Raw genomic sequence first — 18,647 nt, forward strand, 5'->3', positions numbered from 1 at the left:
TTTTGCTCGTGCATACCTGGCTGGTTGGCTGCGACTGTGTCTGCTTTAAGTGACTACTTCAGCTCTCCAAAGTGTTGGTAGACCTGATTGATCTGACTTTTCAGCAAAAAATGAAACAAAAATGTATGTTTCATAACCGTGTCTTAATGAAATCTCCCCCCCTTTCCCTCTTTTCCCTTCTCCATTCAAAATGATTAAGAATGTTATACAAATGCCAAGGGAGAGAATGGTATAGAAGAGTGTCCAGATGGTAAAGACATACCCAGTAACGAAGAGCGTCTGTTAGATTTTAATAGGGTAAGTGGACTGTCCTCCTTACTAACTTACTAACGGCCACACCCCCCTTGCCACTCAGGCTGGAGCCTGGGAGCCCTGGGAGCTCCCCCTGTCCGCCATCCCAGGCCACCCAGCTCTGTGGCCCTCAGCCCCTGCCTGCATTGCCTCCCAAATCGTCCGCTTACTGCCAAGGCTTCCCATGCCCCTGTCTTCTCTCCCCGCAGTCTGTCCTTCCCCATGCTGCCACAAGGAACTTCTGCCTACCAGCCGGACCTTGTCACTCCCCCTGGAAGCCCTTGAGTGGGCACCACCAGAGAGGCCGTTCCCCCTATCTGGGGTGCTCCCTGGATGGACCCTGCCCAGTGTGGCACCATGGTCTCAGCCCCGGCACCAGGCTGCATTGGGTTTCTGCAGGCCTGCCTCCCCAGCAGGCCTGGGAGCCCCCGTCAGGCAGGCAGGTAGATGGGTCAGAGGGAACACATCTCTCTTCTCCATGTCCTATGAGGGCTTTTCCCCCAAAGCACCCTACAGTGTTGGCACCCACAGGCCTCTCCTTCCCTACCTTGATGAATGGCGCCCTGCGGCACCCCGCCACACCCCAGCCTGGGGGCCACTCTCTGGCCTCTGTGACCTGCGTACACTGTCTGCCGGCCCTGCCGGCCCTGCCCGCCCCACCGGTCAGCCGTTGCACCTCCTTCCATTGCCCACACCCTGTCCAGGCCCCAGGCTGAGCATTCCCTTGCCAGTCCTCACAGCGCCCAACAGGTACCGTCACTGCGCCCGCCATTCGGCACAGACTTGGGACCCGGTCGTCAAGGCCATGCAGCCACGCAGCCAAGTGCAGACCTGAGCTGTGAGCCTCAGCTAGGACTCCGCGACTCCCGCTCCTAACCGTAATGGCCTTTTGTCACTGCACTCTGCCCACAAAAGCCTTGTGTGCTCTGCCCCTGCGTGCCTCTGGCCTCACCTCTCTTCTCCCCTCCTTCCTTATGGCCGTCTTTCTGCTGCTGCCTTGGGGTCCCAACAGGGATGGTGCTGCCATTTGGAAGTAGAGGGTGTTGTTACTATGACTAGGGGGTGCTGGTTACTCTGAGAACAGGTGGGTGGGGGTTCTTAGTTTCTGTGGTGGGGGTGTTGTTAGTTCCTCTGACTGGGGGACAGGGGTGCTGCCACTTACTGTGATTGGGGGGTGCTGGTTACTCTGGGTTTGGGACATTGCTAGTTACTGTGACTGTGGGGGACGTCACTGGTTACTTAACTGGCTGGGGGGCAGGGTGGCATGTTGCTGGTCACTGTGAGGGAAGGGGGCTTTGCTAATCACTTCGGGGGTGGGAGGAGCATTACTAGTTGCTATGGAGTAGGGAGGGTGGTGTTGCTAATTTACTCTGCCTGGACTGGAGGAGCCTTGGTAGTTACCGTGACTAGGGAGGGGCTACCATTTGCATTCAGTGTCCGGGGGGGACAGAGATGCTGACCATCTGGTGTGTGGGGAACAATCCCACACAATAGAGAGTTTTTAGAACTCTGGCTCTGCAGCCCGGCCCCCAGGCTCCCAGGCAAGCTCTGGCTGTTCTTTGCACAGGCTTGCTTTCTAGCCTTCCAGTGAGGACACTTCTCAGAACTCCCTTCCCTGCCACAGCTGTCTGAAGTGTGTGTGTCCTGTCTCTGCCTCCCCCGTCGGCCACATCACCTGGTGTACCCCGCAGCGTGAAACTGTATTGGTCAGTTGGCTTGTTGGGTGCTCTCCCGGGATGGGAGCCTGGGGAGGATGTGGCTGTGCCCACCTCCTGGTGGCTTCTGTGTGCTCGGCCTGGCCCCTACCTGTGGTTGGCTCCGGATGTTGTTTTTGTGCAGCCCCCACATGTGGAACGTTTTGTCTCAGGGATTGAACATACAGAATTAGGACTTTGGACCCTTCACAGATCATGAAGTTGAGGTGTGGTGGGTTTTGCTTTGAAGCCGTGAGATGCTTCATACTCTTCAGCTCTCCCAGGAAAGCCAGTGATTTGCTCTATAACCTCTGTATTCACATAGCCCTTCTGAAAAAAAGTCTGGCTTTTGATCTGTTGAACACTGTTCCTTTAATCCCAGGTGTCTTCTGTTTATGAAGCGAGGTGTGCAGGAGAAAGAGATGCCGGAGCAAAATCCAACGGCTTCCACAGGAAGATCTACTCCAGCACCAGCTCCGGCTCAGAGGGCTCCGGCTCAGAGGGCGGAGGCGAGTGGGCGGACCCGGGCGAAGAGGAGCTCTTTTCTCGAACTCATCTCTAATCCTGCAGAGTAGTACAAATTATTTTTTGAGAGCGATATGTGATGGCAAATTACCCTTTTGTGAGGCCTGTTAATCTAAAACAACAACTTAGGTTTCTTCTTCAATTAACTGATTCAGATCAGCAGTTATCTTTCTCTTCTTGCTTATTTTAGAGTTGAGGACAGCTATCCTGTTGAAGATTTTTTTGTTTTCCAAGCTGTTGAATTCTTGGCTATTTGAAATAGACTAGATTGTGTTGTCAAATCCAGAATGGGTGTGCATGTGCTTGTCTAGAAGCATCCCTGCTTTCCGCATCTTGGCCACGGTTGCTGTCCTTGCTGCGGCGGCCGGGTCACTGTCACCTTAGCACCGCGGTGTCCGCAACCACTTCCGCTCTCCAGAGACTCGAGCTTTGGAACCTTTAGGCTTTGTTCTCTCAGAACTGGGACATAAATACCTCCCCCTGCAATGGATCGGGGCCTTTCTGAAGGCCAAAGGGAAGCATGGGTGACTCATCCACGGTCTTCATTCAATCAGCTCTCATGTACATTTGACGTAGGAACCACAAGGTGTGCTTTTAGAGACTTAGAAAATACTGTGTTTTCTATCTTAGGATTCTCCCCCCGAAATATCATGGATGATACTATGGTTTGTGACTTTCTGGCTAACTGGAGGAGCCACGGCTGTGGGGTGTAGGGTAGCAGGGGAGGCAAAGCAGGGGAGGAGAGCGCCCCTAGCCTCTGAAGTTGCAGTTACATTTATGCCAAAACACCCCTTTGGGGTCATTCGTGGTGAGGGTCTTAGTGGCAAATTATGATTTTTCTAGTGACCGCCATTGAATTGAAGCCTCCAGAACTCAAAATAACAAAGGTTTGGCATGCAGTAAAGGCCACCTCATCACCCCGAAGAAGCCCTGGCTGCTGCAGCTAGCCGCCATTGTGGCTGTGATTTAGTAGAGCATAGATCTCATTTTGTGTTTGAGAGAATGTTCTGGGCAAGTTCTATGTGGTGGGTTGGGGGCAGGCAGAGAAATCATTTCTCCCAGACCCGTGTGATGGCTTCATGGGACTGGCTTCCCACTTGCTGTGGGGGCACAGCAGCCAGTCCATCTCCTGCGAGTCCTGTCCACTCAGGACGGCCGCCTCCTCGAGTTTTCGCGCCACTGGGCAGCAGGTGAAGCTACGAGGAGCAGTGTTGGTAAAACCAAATTGTTTTTCTTTTTAAACCAGCTCATTATTTAAAAACAAACAAAACCTAATGTGTAAAATCAGTTTAGCATGTCTGTAACACCAGGAACGGCAGGAAAGCCTGACGTGGACGAGACAGCTTCACCATGAATCTTGGCAGGCAGTACACCTGTACAGTTCACTAGCTGGGAGCTGGAGTGGCTGAGAAATGTATGATTTGCTTTGAGCCCTGGGTTCGGTTGCCTATCTTGTAATTGAGAACACAGATGACTCCAAAGCTGTGGAGTCACCCCGGGTTCTGTGTGTCCTCACTGTGAGAAACCTGATGGATGGTTGGCTTGGATCTCACCACATGTCAGGGTTTGTTTTTATACAGCACATCTTTTGACACTTTAAAGTGTGTGCGTGTGTGTATGTGTGTGTGCGGGTGTGTGTGTGTGTGTGTGTGTGCGTGTAAGGTTTATGTTGCTGTTATTTATTTACAGACTTTATAAGGTTTTATGTATTTTTCTTTCTTCCGGGAGCTTCCTAAAAAGTGATTAGCATCTGCACTGAAATATAATTTAACAGCAAGGGCAAAAAAGAATTGGAAGTTGTAAATTCCTAAAATCACTACAGTGACGATCATTCTAGAAATCGTTGCTTATGTAGCAGAGACCAAATAAATATATTTCAGACACAACCTTTAGCTCAGTTGATTTTGGACAGCTGCTTTTTATCAAGACAGGGCTCCAGGTGGCAAGGGTGCCGACTTCCTTACGCACTGGCAGGAGGACATTGCACCTTCCACGGGGGTGGGGGTGGATTATAAATGGGCAAGGGGACTACCAGATTATGTATTTATTTGTTTTCATAGCTAAGTGGCTGAAGCCCAGAGGCTTTCAGCAACAGAGTTGAAAGTGTGGTTTTTAGTTTTGTGAATGGATGATCATAAAGAAAAAGCATTTTTTAAAAAGTTGGCAAAACGCTGAAACGCACTGTGGTATGAAGCGCATTGCATATCCATAGCACTGAAGTATCCGTTTTCCATTCCTGGGCTGAGATTTTTTTCCCCGTGGTTGTATTGTTCTGATTTCACGTACACCAGAGTAACTGATTTTTTGTTTTCTTGTGGAGTTAACACCAAATAAAAAATTCGAAAAACAGTTGGTTGTCTTTATTTATCATAGCAAAGAATCATTTATAAAGAGCCTCGGCCTTGTCTTAATTACCTGCGCCAGGATAAGATAGAGGTGCACAAGTCCCATCATTCTGGATGAAGGGGATTTAGCTCTCACAGGGATTGCTCAAAATGCTGGCATGCTGCTTTGCTGGAAAAGGAGGGGGGCACCTGCTGATGAATGAGTCACTTTCCCTCAAACATACCACTACCACCACCCCACCTCCCACCTGAATCCTGCAAGAAACACAGCAGTTTTGTTTATAGGTGTAGACAAAACTTCATCCTTTTGTTCTGGAAAACAAAAGTCTCTATATATTAACACGATCAGTTTTCATTGTAGAAAGAAAATTCAGTGTATTTTTAAAGTATAAGGGAAAACTCATCTGCCTGTCCATCACCCAGAGATGGTAGCTGCTACCATTCATGCCCAGCGCCTCTCTAGACAGCTGAATGTCTTTGGGCATTCACTATATCACAGGGTGATGCTACACCGGCTCTTCTGCAACTTGAGAAATAGGTCTTCACTCTGACGTCCTTTCATGGCAGTGACTGTAGGTGTAGGGAACTTTCTATAGCTATATTACTCCGTTACAGAGATTTAATAGGTTCCTCGCTGATCAGCATTTAGAGTGTTCCTTTTCTGTGTATTCAGCATTCTGAGTAGCACTTCTGTGACACCTGTAAACGTGTGTCCCGGTATAGTTGCTCCCAAGAGGAGGCTGCAGCCTGTGGGTTACCTCCTGCACACCGCGATGTTCCAGCATTGCATGGAACCAGGAGGTCCTCCAGGGCCTCTGTTGGAAGTCGGACCTCCTTTGTCTCATCATGTGCAAGCTGATACTCAGCGTTGGTTATTTGAGGCGAGTACTTATTTTCAGGTTAGCATTTGTCTTTCATCCGGAGCAGAGGACAAGTGGATTCTATACAGAAGCATTTCAGTGTTGTTTTAGCCTTCTTTATTGTTTATGGTTTTGGGGATGTGCGGGCATGTTTTTAAATGCTTTCTTCACCTTAAAAGAGCGTAAAGATACTACGCCTTTGTGTTTTTCTAGAACCCATATACTTAGAATTGATTTTTTTTTTAAAGTTGTACGCCCAATATGGGGCTTGAACTCACAGTCCGAGATCAAGAGTCCCATGCTCCTCCAACTGAGCCAGCCAGGTGCCCCTGTAGAGTTGGCCTTTGAAACGTGTATTGTTTATAGGCAGCAAGGCTTAAGGATTCAGCCTCCTTGTCTGCCAGCTAGTTGGCCAGCTACCCAGTGTCACTTGTCACTGACTGGGTGTAACCGGAGTCTTCGATTCTGGGTATGGCAGCGCCCAATTGGATGGAGGTGGCAGGGCGCAGTCCCTTCCCGGAACCACCTGAGGCAGGACTGGAGGGTATTTGTGCAGCAAGGTGTTCCCCTATGCAGGAGCGTTCGCTGGTCCATGGGAGGGGTGCCTTGTGGCCCCCTTTGACTGTGGTCAGCCTGCTTGCTTCAGCGGTGCCCCACACCTGCAAGAGCAGGGTGGGGGTACTGGGCTAGTTTGTTGCTCTGTGCATGTAGTCACCTGGAAATTGGGCTTTGTCTCCAGGAATCATGACATCACAGCTTAGTCCTTTTCAACCAACTGGTATAAAGCCCTCTTTTTTTTTTCTTTTTCTTTTTTTTTTTTTTGAGATTCTATTTAGGAAAAAAAAATTACTTAGTGGGGGGAGGGGAGAGTCTCAAGCAGACTCCCTGCTGAGTGCAAAGCCCTACATGGGGCTCCATCTCACACTCTGAGATCTCATGACCTGAGCTGAAATCAGGAATCAGACGCTCAGCTGATGGAGCCCCCCACAGGTGCCCCTAGAGCCCTCTCCCTAAATGAAATATTTATTCTAGGTGTAGAGTCACTGCTCTTCTGACTAATGCTGCTGCTCCTGTCACTGCAGATGCTACCCCTGGCAGACTCTGGGCACGTGGGGTACGTGGCTGAGCAGTGCCCGGGGGTCTTGTGTCTGCATGGCTATCTTAGGAACTTGAAAGCAGCTGGTGGATGGATGGCATCATGGGCAAGGCACTGTTGTGAGCACAGAGTCCAGGAAAGGAGCTCCTGCTTGAGAATCTGCCACCAGCCTTGCGTCACCGATGTGGGTAGAGGATTGCCAGGGACCGTTGCCCCACTTTACTGAACTAGCAGTGACTGGCAGTGACATCACCACGTAACCGCTTGGATGGTGACCACATGTCTGCTAGTAATAGGGATGGAGGGGAGGGCATCTTTCCAGGCGTTTGGCCTTGTTCAGGACAACCCTGTGAAGTAGGTGCACCTGCCCCATTTTATGGGCGAGAAGACTGAGGTACCTGCTGAAAGGTGGAGACGAGGTTCCAAGTCCATGTAAGTGGAGATCACAACAGTACCTCCCGTAGGGTCTGTAAAGCTGATAGCACACTGGTGCAGCCAGAACGCAGAGTCAGCGGGACGTGGTCCCGTCCTGGGGGAGTTCTGGGGGTGTGTCCAGGAAAGAAGCAAAGCCAGAAGTGCAAAGGAGAAGCTGCCACACCCCAGTGGGTAACTCTCAGAAGCAAATCACATCCACAGGCTGCCTCTTTCTTTCCTCTTCTCCCCCACAGAAGGTTGGGGGGGCATCTCTCGCCTCATAGTCAGGCCCTGCTGAGACCTGTGCTCCTGAGTGCTGCAGCCCCAGGTGGTGTTGGGAGGGTGGGGGCGGGGCTCAACACAACAGGTGTCCAAGTCTGGGGTAAAGGGACAGGCACGTGACCTACTGGGGTTCAGCCAGACGCTGGGTCTGCCACTTCCTGTCCAGGGGACCTGTTTGAGGAGATGGACGAGGCCCGGCCCTTGGCCTGCCACCCAGCGGGCCCTGCCTTCCCCGCACCCAGCCTGCAGTCACCGATGGGGACGACAGCCCTCAGTGTGCAGACGGGAAGGCTTAGGTGAGCTGGTCCTCCTCTGTCTCCCAGCCTTGTGCCCCCAGCTGTGCATTCCAGCAGGGAGGCTGGTGACAGGCAGGTAAAGCTTCCTCCTCCCCTGGCCCGAGGACAAGCTCTGGAGTGGGCATGCCTAGCTTTCCCCATCCACCTCCTCTCCCCCTGCACATGCTTTTCTCTGTCCCCTGGGCCCCTGCTCCTGGGCCCCTGGGGGCTCCTGCTCTGACACCCCTGCTGCCTCAGCTGTAGCATGCAGACATATGCCCCCCGCCCCTCAGGGCCCTGCCCAGCAATCCCATCTCGTTCAAGGCCCTGGGCCAAGTCTGCTGCTGGCTCTTCACTCCCGGGTCTGGGGCCCACCTTCCCACCACTGTGACTTCCCCTCCTCCATCGCCCCGGTCCCTCCTCCTCCAGACCCCCAGGCAGAGGGAAGAGCCTCCACAGGAACCTGTCCCACTGTCCCCTCGAGGGCTCATCGAGACCCACTGCAGGCCTGGCCTGGGGACAGCACAGGGCACCCCAACGCCTGGTGGGAGAGGCTGCTGGTCCAGCCTGGGGTGGCTTCAGGGTACATTGTCCCTTTGCTGAAGAGGAAGCAGCATTGAAGGGGCCCCAGCCCGAACACTCCAAACCCCAGGGCTCCCAGGGGTCACTGAGGGCCTTGAGCAAGCCCCTCACCCCTCTCTGGGCTTGACTGTAGCTCTTCTTACAGGCCTGGGGCCCCAATTCCTGTTGGTCACAAGTGTCACACATACCCACGGCATCCTCCCGCAAACCGCAAGCTGCAAGCCAGCGATAACGGACAGCCCAGCCAGCCCTGTGACTCTCCTGCTAGACCGCTGGCCGTGCCCAAGCTCCCAGGCCTCCCTCCCCCCAGCGATCACAGGCCTGGGAGCTGCTCAGAGACACTGGGGATCCCCAGCCGACAAAACCCAATAGCAGCAGACCTGGTCCTTGACTCTGCAATGGATGGCACTCGTGCCACTGGTCCCTGCCCCACACACCTGCCTGCACCTGTGTCGATGCCCTGCCCTGGGAAACTGCATCTGCCAGGCAGCTCCCCCAGGGCATGAGGCCCTAGCCAGGGTGTTGCGTGAGCCTCTTTCGTGTAGTTGGGTGCCCCTGGGCTCTTCCTCCCCTGCTCCCTCCCCACCTTTCCAATGTGCCCAGACCCCCACCCCCTACCTGCACTTCCCCTTCCTGAGTGGTGGAGGAAGTGAGACACCTGAACCTTTGGGTGACTTCCTCATGCTGAGCCTGGGTCCCCCACTCGCACATGCTTCCCCCAGGCTTAATGCTGTCATGTGTGACACTGTCATTTGGGTGAGGCTGGCGAGTGGTGGAGCCTTGCTGCCTAATGACCTGCCATGCCTTGACCTTAGTGAGTCCTCACAGTGGAAATGGGGGCTGCAAGTTGAGGTCTTTTGGGGTTGGGGTGTCTTCATCTTGGCATTAAGCTGCTAATTAGGAAAAGAGGTCTTTGGACCTTGGTCATAAATAGAGTTTGAAAACATTCAGTCAACAGATAAGTATCAAAATCCTATGTGCTAGGCCCTAAACCCGATGCTAGTAATAAATTTTATTTTTCGGGATCCCTGGGTGGCGCAGCGGTTTGGCGCCTGCCTTTGGCCCAGGGCGTGATCCTGGAGACTCGGGATCGAATCCCACATCAGGCTCCCGATGCACGGAGCCTGCTTCTCCCTCTGCCTATGTCTCTGCCTCTCTCTCTCTCACTGTGTGCCTATCATAAATAAATAAAATAATTAAAAAAAAAATAAATTTTATTTTTCTAAATCAGTAAAACTCCTGCGGCCCCAGTTCTTTGGGAAGGAAGGCCTCACAACGTCCTCTCTCATCTCTCCTAGATAAACTTCAGAGGGTCTCTCCAGCCCGCCTGAGCCACGACCATTCTCAAGGGTTCTGAAGGAAGGTGTGAGTCCAGGCAGCCCTCCCCATCAGAAGGCTCTTCCTTGTCTTACCCCCAGATTTCCCTGCCAAGCAGTCCCTCCACCCCACCCTGACCCTGGGGTCACTCGGCCCTGACCAGCTGGGCAGCCTTGCCAAGGTCATGCAACATCTCTGGGCCCAGCACGAGGAGGAGGGAGGTACAACCATCCATTCTATACACTTGGTGGGGGGTGGGGCCCTTCCTGCAGAACAAATTATACATTTCATCTGGGAGAGACACACAAGGCTCCATCTCTACCCATCACCCTGCAAATGGGCTGCTGACAAAGTGATTTCCTTCATGGCAGCCTCTGGCTTTCCGGCTTGGCTACAGATCCTGGAGAGTTGGGGACACCGCTACCTGGGCACAGCCTCCCCAGGCCTGGAAAATGGCTGGGGTGCACAGTGGGGAGCTTCCACCACCCCACTCCCCAGGCCTGTGGACAGGGTGGCTGTGTGGAGCAGCTGGCGGAGCCCAGCACTGGGGCCAGACTGCCGGGCTCTTCATTAGCTCTGGCTTTTGCCATGTGGGCTTCTGTAAGCCATTTGCCCTCCGGAGCCTCAGTTTCCTCCCTCTGCAAAACTAGAAAAGTAAGACCTACCACCAGGCTGAGAAGGAGTAATGTGCCTACACATATGGGTGGTACGTAGGTGTTAATTCCCTTTGCAGTGGCCACCAAAGCCAACTGGTCAAACCACCCCAGAATCTCTGGTTAGTCTGTCAGAGTCTCACCAGTGGTGTCCAGGTGGGTATGGTGGGGGTGAGGGCCCTGATTCAGGAAGGTGGGAGGGGTCACTTTGTGAGGGACTTTGAAGGTCTCTTGGGAAAGGTTCACTCTGGAGGTAGCAGGGAGCCTGAAGGCATGTGAACAGGGCCACCATCTGTGTCGTGCATAGAACAGTGCTAACTGAGGTTGGATAGGGATTTTAGAATCAGCTGATGCATAATAGTCTTCTAGAACTTTTATAGCTTTTAAAAGAGGCTTGCCGTGGCATTTGCTCCCTTCCCTACAGTTTGATGAGCACCGCATGCTGATGTGAATGGAGCTCTAGCCAGGTGACCACGCCTTGGCTTAGCCAGGTGCTACTGCTGACCTATGGGGTCTTATGCAAATCACTCCCCTGCTCTGACCCGTCTCCTCATCTGGAGAAAAATCACTCAGAGATAATCAGTCTGCCTCCAGCATGGCAGCGACTTTGGCTATTCCATCCTGGATGGGAAAGCCCTTTGTGAACTGTGTGTGAAGGAGCATTAAAATCATAACTGCAAAAAAAAAAAATCATAACTGCATTACAACGAAAAGTAACAGGTCTCACCACTCTGCAGCCCTAATGATGGCAGTAAACCAGCAGGTGGTGATGCTGACAGCACAGGGCTTGCTAGTCCAAGGTGATGTGGCTCAAAGTGAGGGGAGCCATCCACTCTGGGTGGGACATGTAGGAAGTGCACACTTGGACTCTGGGAGGGACCCCTGGCCCTGCCTCCATCCCCAACACAGAGCTTCCCAAGACCCACTTCAGACGACTCGGCCAAATGTCCTCGGGAGGCAAAATTGCCCTTGGCTGGGAACCACTGCTTGAGATAAAAGTCTGAATTTATAAGAAATAAGGGTGGAGGGAGCTCATTGAATGCCACCAGCAGGCTGTAACCGCCAAGTCCATCGTGCAGAAAATTCTACAGGACAAGCGATCCGGTGTCACCCACAAAAACACGGCACAGGAAAAACGAAGGCGAGATCTATCTAGATTAGAAGAGAGCGTATGAGATCTTCTTCTGAGCAGTTTGTGGCCTTTGGATCCTGATTTCAACACGATAAAAAGATATTTTTATTATTTTTTAATTTTGAAATTATTTATTTATTTAAAAGATTTTATTTATTTATTCATGAGAGACAGAGGAGAAAGAGGCAGAAACTCAGGCAGAGGGAGAAGCAGGCTTCATGCAGGGAGCCCTATGTTGTACTCGATCCTGGGACTCCAGGATCAGGCCCTGGGCTGAAGGCAGATGCTCAACTGCTGAGTCACCCAGGAAATCCTATTTAAAAAAAATTTTTTTTAATATTTCATTTATTCATGAGAGACAGAGAGTTGGGGGCCTGATGTGGGACTCGATCCCAGGGCCCGGGGATCATGACCCGATCCAAAGGCAGACAGTCAACCACTGAGCCACCCACGTGCCTTAAAAAGACCTTTTTAAAGATCATTAGAAATACTGAGGAATTCTTGTTAAATTGGTCAGGTATGCAGGCAGTATTGTACCTACACTTCAGGAAAGACTGACCGTGTCTGTGATGGGGGTGACACAGATGAGACCATCATGGTCCCCAAAGTGCTCTTTAACCTCTTCACCGGCCTCAACCTTTGTCTGCTGGTAATCGAGGCACATAAACGTGACAGGAAAAAGCTCAGGCGCTGGAGATGTGCACAAACTAGCTGTGATCTGAGCTATACTGCAAAGGGCTCATGGAAAACCGGACACAGCAGCATGAGGCGGGGGCCGTGGGCCTAGGGGCTTCACTGTAACCTGCACCCTGCTTTGTACAGATTGGACTTTTTCCATCATTAAAATTGCTCAAAAGATGAAAACAAGTCTGTCAGAAGTGGGAAAAGTGAGGTTTTCGCTCAGCAGTGGAGCCCAAGGGGGGGTCAGAAGGGACCGATGTGGCCTCCTCCCCCCCACCCCTGCCCTAAGGTGAGCCCCCCTTCAGGTGAGGCCCCCCAGTCCGGCCCTCCTCTGGGGGCCACTGCGCTCCTCCTAGACACAGATCCCAAGGGACAGGGAGCACCCCGCCCCCCCCCCCCCCCCCCCGCCCCGCCCCGCCCGGTGGAGTCTGCAGTGGGGAGGGTGCTCCCGCAGCGCTCTCAAACAAAGGTCCCACTGCTTCGGGTGGGCCAAGCATAAAATGGGCATCCAGACCCTACACGGGTTGCCCAAAGCCTTGCTGAGCTTCCCACCCCAGGGCCAGGTTGATGTGGTGGAAACAGAGGGGCCTCCCAGCAGACGTGCTATAGGCACTGCCCCCATCATCACTCAGGTGTAGTGAGCCGCACACCTGGGATGGGGCCCCCAGTCTCCTGACTCTGAGCCTGGGCCTCTTTCCTCACCCTACTGGTCTCCCTGCCTAAGCCCCAGGGGCACTAGAGGGGCCCTCTTGGGCTTCTATGTAGAAGAACATAGAAGAAGCTTATGTTCAGTTCAGACATCTGCTTGGAGCCCTGGTGGGGAGCTGAGGCAGGCTGGGTGGACTCTGTGTCCCTCAGAATACGGACTTGAGTCCATGTGCCCTGGAAGCACTCACTCACCTCATCTGAGTGCTGCTGCCTGTGATCCCCCTCCCTGATCCCCCTCCAGCCCTCCTCTCTCCAGGGGCCCCATCTCCCCAAGTCCTCCCAGGAGCCCAAGGATGTAGCGACCCAGGGTCATCTCCGTTTTACAGGTGAACAAACCAAGGCTCAGAGAGGTGTGGGTGGGCCCCCCCACCCAGGGGCAGGAGGTGAGTCCACCCGATAATATGGTGGCCCAGAGCAGTGCTCTGGAGCTAGAGGGCCTAGGTTCAAATCCTGCCTGTGTACTTAGCTGCTGTGGGGCCTTGGGCTGGAAGGTCCCCCGGCCTGAGCCTCAGTTTCCTCTCTGTGACAAAGGCAGGTGCCAGGATGATGGGAGTGGACATATTCCTGGTGCCAGGCTCAGTATGGCTTTGCCGTTTGCCCTCCTGGCTGTGGGACCTGGGGGACTGTACAGAGACCCTACAAGGCAAGAGTGTATCTGAGAGGGTGGCCTGGAGATGAGCACAGGTGTAAGCGGGGTGGGATGGTGTGGGCAGTACCTGGGGTAATGTCAGGAGCCACTCACTGGACGACCAGGAATTGGAGCAAGAAGGGAGTCGGGGGGTTCTGGGTACAGGGCAGAGCAGGTGCAAAGGCTCATTTGTGAGGACAACCCCAGGTAGTTGTGTGAACCCGGAGAGCCCTCAGGCCCAGTGACAGAGGCACATGTGTGGCCAGGAGGGGTGCCCCTCGGAGGAGGATCGTAGTGTGTGGGGAGGAGCTGCTCCTGCACTCTCCTCATGCAGCATCCACATGGGACCTGACCCCGCAGCTTCCAAACCGGGCTGTGCTTTCTGATGGTGACAGCAGCAGGCAACTGGGTGATGTCTTTAAAAAAACAAGGCTATTTGGGGCACCTGGGTGGCTCACTGGTTGAGCTTCTGCCTCTGGTCAAGGCGTGATCTCCGGGGTCCTGCGATTGAGTCCCACATTGGGATCTCTGCAGGGAGTCTGCTTCTTCCTCTTCCTGTGTCTCTGCCTCTCTCTTTCTCTCTGTGTCTCTTATGAATAAATAAATAAAATCTTTAAACAAAGCAAAAACACAAGACTACTGGGAAAATCCCACTGTGCTGTGCAGGAGTGTGGAGACTCACCCTGGCCACTGTTCCCTTCATACCTAGAAACTTCAAGACCTCTGGCCCTGGACACCTCGAAAGATTCACTAACCCGGAGCCCACAGGGGGTCTCCTGGGTCTCCCCCCTCGCCCCAGCAAGGCCATGCATTCCCTAATTTGCAGGGTCTCTTGGTTTCATTATAAACTCACTTTTTCCCATCATTTCCATGAGATGCTCTGGGAATGAATGACCTTTGATTTGGGGCCAGGTCCACCTGGGTTCACTGTTCCCAGTAAAACGAGGCAACAGTTCGGCATCATAGGGGTCACTAGGGTGGCTAGAGACGCTGTCACAGAGGGTGGGTCACACAGAACACAGTCACGTTGCTGTGTTGGGCTGTCTGGCTGTGCATGGTCTCCCTAACCTCTTGCAGCATGAGCGCTGAACGGGTCTTGCTTTGCTTATCTCAAGGCTTTGGGAAGAAGGGCCCTGGACACAGAGCCCTCATCCGATGGTTTACTATGCTTCTCAAAGTCTCCTGGTTATCCAGCAGTGAGCATCTTAGTACATCATCATTAGATAGATGGATAGATAGATAGATAGATAGATAGATTGATTTTCTTTATTTATTCATGAGAGACACAGAGAAGGCAGAGGGAGAAGTAGGCCCCCTGCAGGGAACCTGACATGGGACTCGATCCCAGGACCCTGGGATCATGCCCTGAGCCAAAGGCAGATGCTCAACCACTGAGCCACCTAAACATCCCAGCATGTTGTCATTATAAACAGAGCATATACTTGTGGGGAAATCTAAAAGTTTCTAAATATATAGGGACAGAAGACAATCAGGTGTGTTCCAATATTCATATCAGTGTTTCTGTTCATGCCTGTAGATGTTACATATTCCATATTCTTTCATTATACTTCATTTAAAATTCAGTATTACCCTTATAACTTAAGCATTTCTCCTGTGCTGTAATAAACTCTTTAAACATTTCTTAATGGCTGCATATAAGTCTCTCCATTTATTCTTCCCTCATGATCGGGCATTCATGTTATGTCCATTTCACTATTGCAAATAACACCACTGAACATCTTTCTTACAATAGTTTTTGCCTGAATTTTGGGGTAAGAATAGCTCCTTTCAAGTGTACCAATAGACCGGAGACATTCTGTGTGTTACACTTGTTTTCTTTCGCTTCCTCCTTGGCTGGAGCTATGCCTTCTCTTGTTCATGAAAGTGTTGCTACTAAAAGTTCTGCCTCCCTGCATTCACGGAGTTTAATCGACTGCAGGTAGGAAGCTTATGAGAGTGCACCTGTTAAAACTGCCAAATACCAGTTGATGGCTCTGGTGGTGGGGATCTGAGTGCTGCTTCTTGCCCCAAAGTGCAGGGGCTTGTTGGTGGCTTCCCTGGTCCATTCTGACACCTTTCCATCTTTGTGTCCCTGGCTGTCTTCTCTGGGCCTGAGGGTGTGGGAAGGCTGACCTCCAGTGCTCCTGGGCTCTCCCTGCCTCTTTTATTTATTTATTTATTTATTTATTTATTTATTTATTTATTTATTTATTTATTTATTCATGACAGACACAGTGAGAGAGAAAAGGAGAGAGAGAGAGAGAGAGAGAGAGAGGCAGAGACACAGGCAGAGAGGGAGAAGCAGGCTCCATGCAGGGAGCCTGATGTGGGACTCCATCCCAGGTCTCCAGGATCAGACCCTGGGCTGAAGGTGGTGCTAAACCGCTGAGCCACCCGGGCTGCCCCCTGCCTCTGTTTCTATTTATTTTAAATTTTTTATTATATGGCTCAGTTTCCAGAAGCATCAAAAGAACTGCAAATTCCAGGCATTGTTTTCCAAGAAGTGAATGCCCCCACATCCGTGGTGAAGGAGTTAACACTCCAAGGAGTAAAGGCAGAAAGGATAAGCTTTCTGGTGGATTTCTGAAAACCCTTGGGCTGAGGAGAAACTCTCTTTTGGAATAAATGGAGGCTGTGCGATCTGCCTTTGACCTGTGGGGATGGTCTGGCCCTGGTGGCTCTGAACAGAGGCTGACGACAGGGAGTCAGGGAGGGAGGAGGGTGAGCGGGCAAGGTCTTCTGGACAGCGGAGAACAAGCAGCGAACCGTGGACTGAACAGCTTCACCGTGCAGCGCTTGTCTCCTTATCTGCAAAATGCGAGTCACTGTGCCAGCCTGGCAGGTTATGGGGCTCGACTGTGGTAATGGCATGCAACAGCCAGGACAGCACAGGGCACCTGGGATGGCTACAGGTACAGGTGCAGCTGTGAGCAGCATTTATGCATCCATTCAACAAATATTTATGGAGCTCACATTCAGGGGGCTGGGGAAGAGTCAGGAGCAAAACGTGTGTTTGGGAGACTTGATCCCCGTATCTCCTGAAAGAGATGCAAAGGGGTTTTACAGGGCAAGAGGCCTCCGACCTCATCCTGTGCCCACCTCCTACCCCACCTGCAATTTTTGCCTCTGAAGGATGGGCTTGGGGACCTGTAGGGGTCCTGACACCGTGCTTGTGACCCTTCTGGGGTCTGCATCTGGTCAGTTCATTGTTTTCCTTGCAAGGAGATGTGGCTGAATTTGTGAAGTGACATGTCCATCTGCCCCGCCCTGGGGCAGTCCCGCCCTGGGGACCTGTGAGGGCAGGAACTCTGGGCTGTCAATCACTCCTGTGTGGCCAGGGCCCAGCACAGGGTGGTTTCCATGGATATCAGGCACCTGCTCCTGCTTATGAGCCCAGGGAGGCTCCGAGGTCAGACGTGAGTCCCTCTGTGGGCTGTCTGGGAGGCTCACGTGCCCCCTCACCTTAGCCGGTTGACCACACACTTTGTGCACATTGTATGACTGGGGAGGTGCCAAGAGCTCCCCAAACGTGCCACAAACTGACAAAGCCAGGCAATTTTTTACATTTACCTGTCACTGCCACTTACTTTGTCTCTAATCCTCACACATCTTGGGTGGCGAAGGCGCCGTAAGCCTTGTAGATGGGGAAAGGCTTCTGGACACAGCCAAGGACCGGTCAGTCAGTGCTGGGCCTGGCACTGAGCGGAGGACCCTGACAGCCGGTGCTTGTCTACATCAAGCAACAGCTTGGCAGCCCTCAAAGGAGCAATGCTGCTGAGAATCCTTCTGTGGATCTCGGGGTTCAGTCTGCACGACTTTGCCAAGGCAGTCAGCAGTGAGGCAGCAGAGGGGGACACGGCACTGACCACCCTGCCACAGTTGTCTCTGTGTCACAGATGGGTGCTGGGAGGCGCCGAGGGTCTCACAGGTGACACAAGTGCAGATGCCCACACAGCTTATCTTGTTCCTTGTATTTTTAATTGTTTGGCACACTGAGGGTGTAAGTGTCTGATGGGCCCCAGGGAGGGACTCTGTGCTGGGGCAGGGAGCCGGGTGTGGGCGGCAGGATGGGGAGAAGGTGAGGAAGAGGCAGACAGAGGGCGCCAAATGTAAATCTGTGGGCCATAATTTTTTTTTTTTTTTGGATTCAGAACAATGGTTCCCAGTCATTGTGGGGCTTTAAAACCCTAAGACTCAGAATGAGGGCGAGAAGGGATTTGGGGGAGGTGCAAGGAACACTGTAAATGCAGAGTTATTAATCCTATTTATTACACTGCTAATTAAGTCAGGCCTGAAGCAAGTCTGTACTTTCTTGTTAGTGTTTTCTAAAAATAAATGGAAATGGGGTTTGAAGGAGACCCAACATTTTTCCTGAAAAACACCCAGGAAAGTCAGCATTTGTAAAGCTTCTGTTATGCACCAGGCACCGTAAAGGGTGTTAATATATTCTGTTAAGAGACTGCCATTTAAAAAGGTCTCACCCCTCCTGCCATCATAACTAACAGTAGGCTCTAAGAGTTTTTACACCTAGGACTGGCACGCAGGCAGGAGAAACAAGTCAGGGGGCCCTTGGCCCAAGGTTTATGGCCATGGCTGGAACAAATGCATCTTCCAGCACATGCTTCTGGATGCCTTCTGCAAAGGAGAGGCCACCCTCCGGTCCCTGACCGCTCTCCCAGTTGAAGTCCTCCTTCAGATCCAGCTGATCCAGCTCTCTGCCAGTGACAGCCCTCAGGCTCCGGGGTCCCAGCCACTGAAGCTTGTCCTCTGCTCTGACGGCCCCAGAAGAGAACTCAACAATAAGTGCCGACCAGGTGCCAGGCCCAGACGACGCAGTGCCCGAGATAAACCCGCCCTGGCGCCGGCAGCCGACATCCTCGGGGGCTCTGCGCGGCGCTGCAAGGCGGTGGGGGAGGGCGGCTGGCTTCCGACCCTCGGCTCGGGTCCCGCCCTGGGGCCGGGGCGGGACCTCATCGCCCACGCCGCACGGCTCTGTCACAGACCCGGCCTCTGGAGCTTCTGCACTGCTGACCCCAGAGTGCACAGAGCGTGAGGCCAGCGGTCCGCACACTGCACCCCACTGTCTCCGGAAGCAGTGATTTAACGCGCACCGGAGTCGGATTCCCCAAATCCTTCGGCAGCACCAAAGTGCAGCCAGGTGCGG

At 52.7% G+C, this 18,647-nt stretch overlaps 1 protein-coding gene across 5 annotated transcripts in view; it reads left to right on the forward strand.

The window, feature by feature from the left end:
- The window catches only part of KIAA0232 (KIAA0232 ortholog), an 89,638-nt gene extending 84,779 nt beyond the window's left edge, over positions 1 to 4,859 (forward strand). For 4 of the 5 annotated variants that reach the window (XM_041751624.1, XM_041751626.1, XM_041751625.1 and 1 more), the window contains 2 exons: positions 200 to 297; positions 2,368 to 4,859. In XM_041751624.1, the coding sequence (XP_041607558.1) occupies positions 200 to 297; positions 2,368 to 2,547 (278 nt within the window). In that variant the 3' untranslated portion in view covers positions 2,548 to 4,859. The remainder of the gene's footprint in view (positions 1 to 199; positions 298 to 2,367) is intronic. The other variant, XM_041751627.1, reaches the window with a different exon arrangement.
- Positions 4,860 to 18,647: the final 13,788 nt, after the last annotated feature.

This window comes from Vulpes lagopus, chromosome 4, assembly GCF_018345385.1.
Source record: "Vulpes lagopus strain Blue_001 chromosome 4, ASM1834538v1, whole genome shotgun sequence".
NCBI classification, from domain to species: domain Eukaryota; kingdom Metazoa; phylum Chordata; class Mammalia; order Carnivora; family Canidae; genus Vulpes; species Vulpes lagopus.